Source organism: Trypanosoma equiperdum (assembly GCF_001457755.1).
Source record: "Trypanosoma equiperdum strain OVI genome assembly, contig: ctg_1824, whole genome shotgun sequence".
NCBI lineage: Eukaryota > Euglenozoa > Kinetoplastea > Trypanosomatida > Trypanosomatidae > Trypanosoma > Trypanosoma equiperdum.
Window position 1 is genome coordinate 1 of NW_027123865.1, and position 1,536 is coordinate 1,536.

Genomic DNA, 1,536 nt, shown 5'->3' on the forward strand with positions numbered 1-1,536 from the left:
GGTCTGCAATCGTCGGCGTGTGCCTGTTTCGCTCTGTCCGACGTAGGGAGGAGCGTGGCACAAGTCTCGCATCTTACTATTCCCTTACATATAAGCTCCCCCCCCGGGATTTCGCGGACCTCTTCCAGCGAGTGGACCCCGTATATATGGGATTTGGCCTTCTCCCATCTGCGTGGGCCCACGAAACTCGCGGTGCATCCTACGATAGGACACTCCAGTGGTGATGATAACTCCCGTGTTTCGTCGTGGGAGAAAATACTCACCTGATCTGTCGATGTCCTCTCATCCTGTTCCTCCTGTGAGCCGTATGCCCTCCTGCCCCGTGTGTCCACCCATGAGTTTTGCTGTGGACCGGCTTGTGATATCGTCAATCGCCGTGGCGTGGGGTTGGGGATACCGAGGAGGTCGTCGTCTTGCTCCTCCTCGTCTAGTACGTCGTATGTTTCTTCTTCTTCACGACGGTACACGCACATGACCACAGTTTTTGGGTCGACAGTGCTCTGGCTCACGGTGCGGCGGACCATACCATCCAGGATATCCCAGCGACGTTTCCTGGTCTGTTGGGGTATTGCCGCTACCACGTGGAACGGTGTTGGTGCGATCACGGCGCCCACGAGTTTGTATGTTGCCGTGCCGTTCCCGTGGGGTAACAGGATCTCGTGGAGGATGCGTTTCAAACCCACCGCTTCGTTCCCCCACGTTCCAATATCGATGACCACCATTTCCCCGAACGTCTTCGAGTGGGTGATCAACGTCGGGGTAGGCCGGTGGGCCATATTCTTCCGTTCCCCCGTGCATACGACCTCCATATCTGTCCAGGAGGTCGTATATGTCTTCGCGAGGATCTGATTCGTCAGCTCGATCGACTCGCATGTGTTGGGGTTTACGGAGATTATCCCCAAATTTTCCCCGGGGTTGGAAGGCCCTTCCATTAGCTCACTTACCCCACAATGCCCGCATTGTCGTGCCGTCGTTGCGGGTGCCTCCAACAGCTGGCGGATCATCTGGTCATGGTGGGCCAGCGCTTCTATCGCAGTGATGGGGGCCGTGGGGAGCTCCAGTCCCAATGCCTGAACGAGCGTTTGGGTAGTCTCCTTGCTCGGGGACTGGTAGCTTCGGCGGATAATAGGGTGGAAATTTTTCTCTTCCTCCATATGTGAGAGGATAGCCACCACCGCCGAAAGTGAGCAGGAGGGACCTGCGAACTGCACCTGATTCCCTGTTGTTGTCAGGGTGTAGGGAATCAGGCGGCCCTCCTGGGGGTGTTGCTGCCTGCAGTGTGTTACTGTTATGGTTTCTTCCGGGTGCGCGAAACCACACACTGGGCAGTGGAACTCCATGTGAGCCTTGAAGCATGTGCTCCACCGACTCTGCCGAACGTGGAGAAAGCGAATGTACATGCTTTCGCGTATCTGTTCCGCATCCTTGAGAAGCTGCTCCACCTGTAGCTCCCAGTGGAAGGGGTTGGCCGCTGCCCCTTTCTTTTCCCCCTGTGCCTTTTTTTTTTGAGCCATGGGTGGTTTACTTGTCACCTTT

General features: G+C 56.3%; 1 protein-coding gene across 1 annotated transcript; it reads right to left on the reverse strand.

Moving 5' to 3' along the window:
* Nucleotides 1–453: 453 nt before the first annotated feature.
* On the reverse strand, nucleotides 454–873 carry TEOVI_000864000 (uncharacterized protein; the record flags this gene model as incomplete). The annotated part of the gene is made up of 1 exon (XM_067223283.1): nucleotides 454–873. The coding sequence occupies one exon, from the start codon at nucleotides 871–873 to the stop codon at nucleotides 454–456; it is 420 nt and encodes a 139-aa protein (XP_067079384.1).
* Nucleotides 874–1,536: the final 663 nt, after the last annotated feature.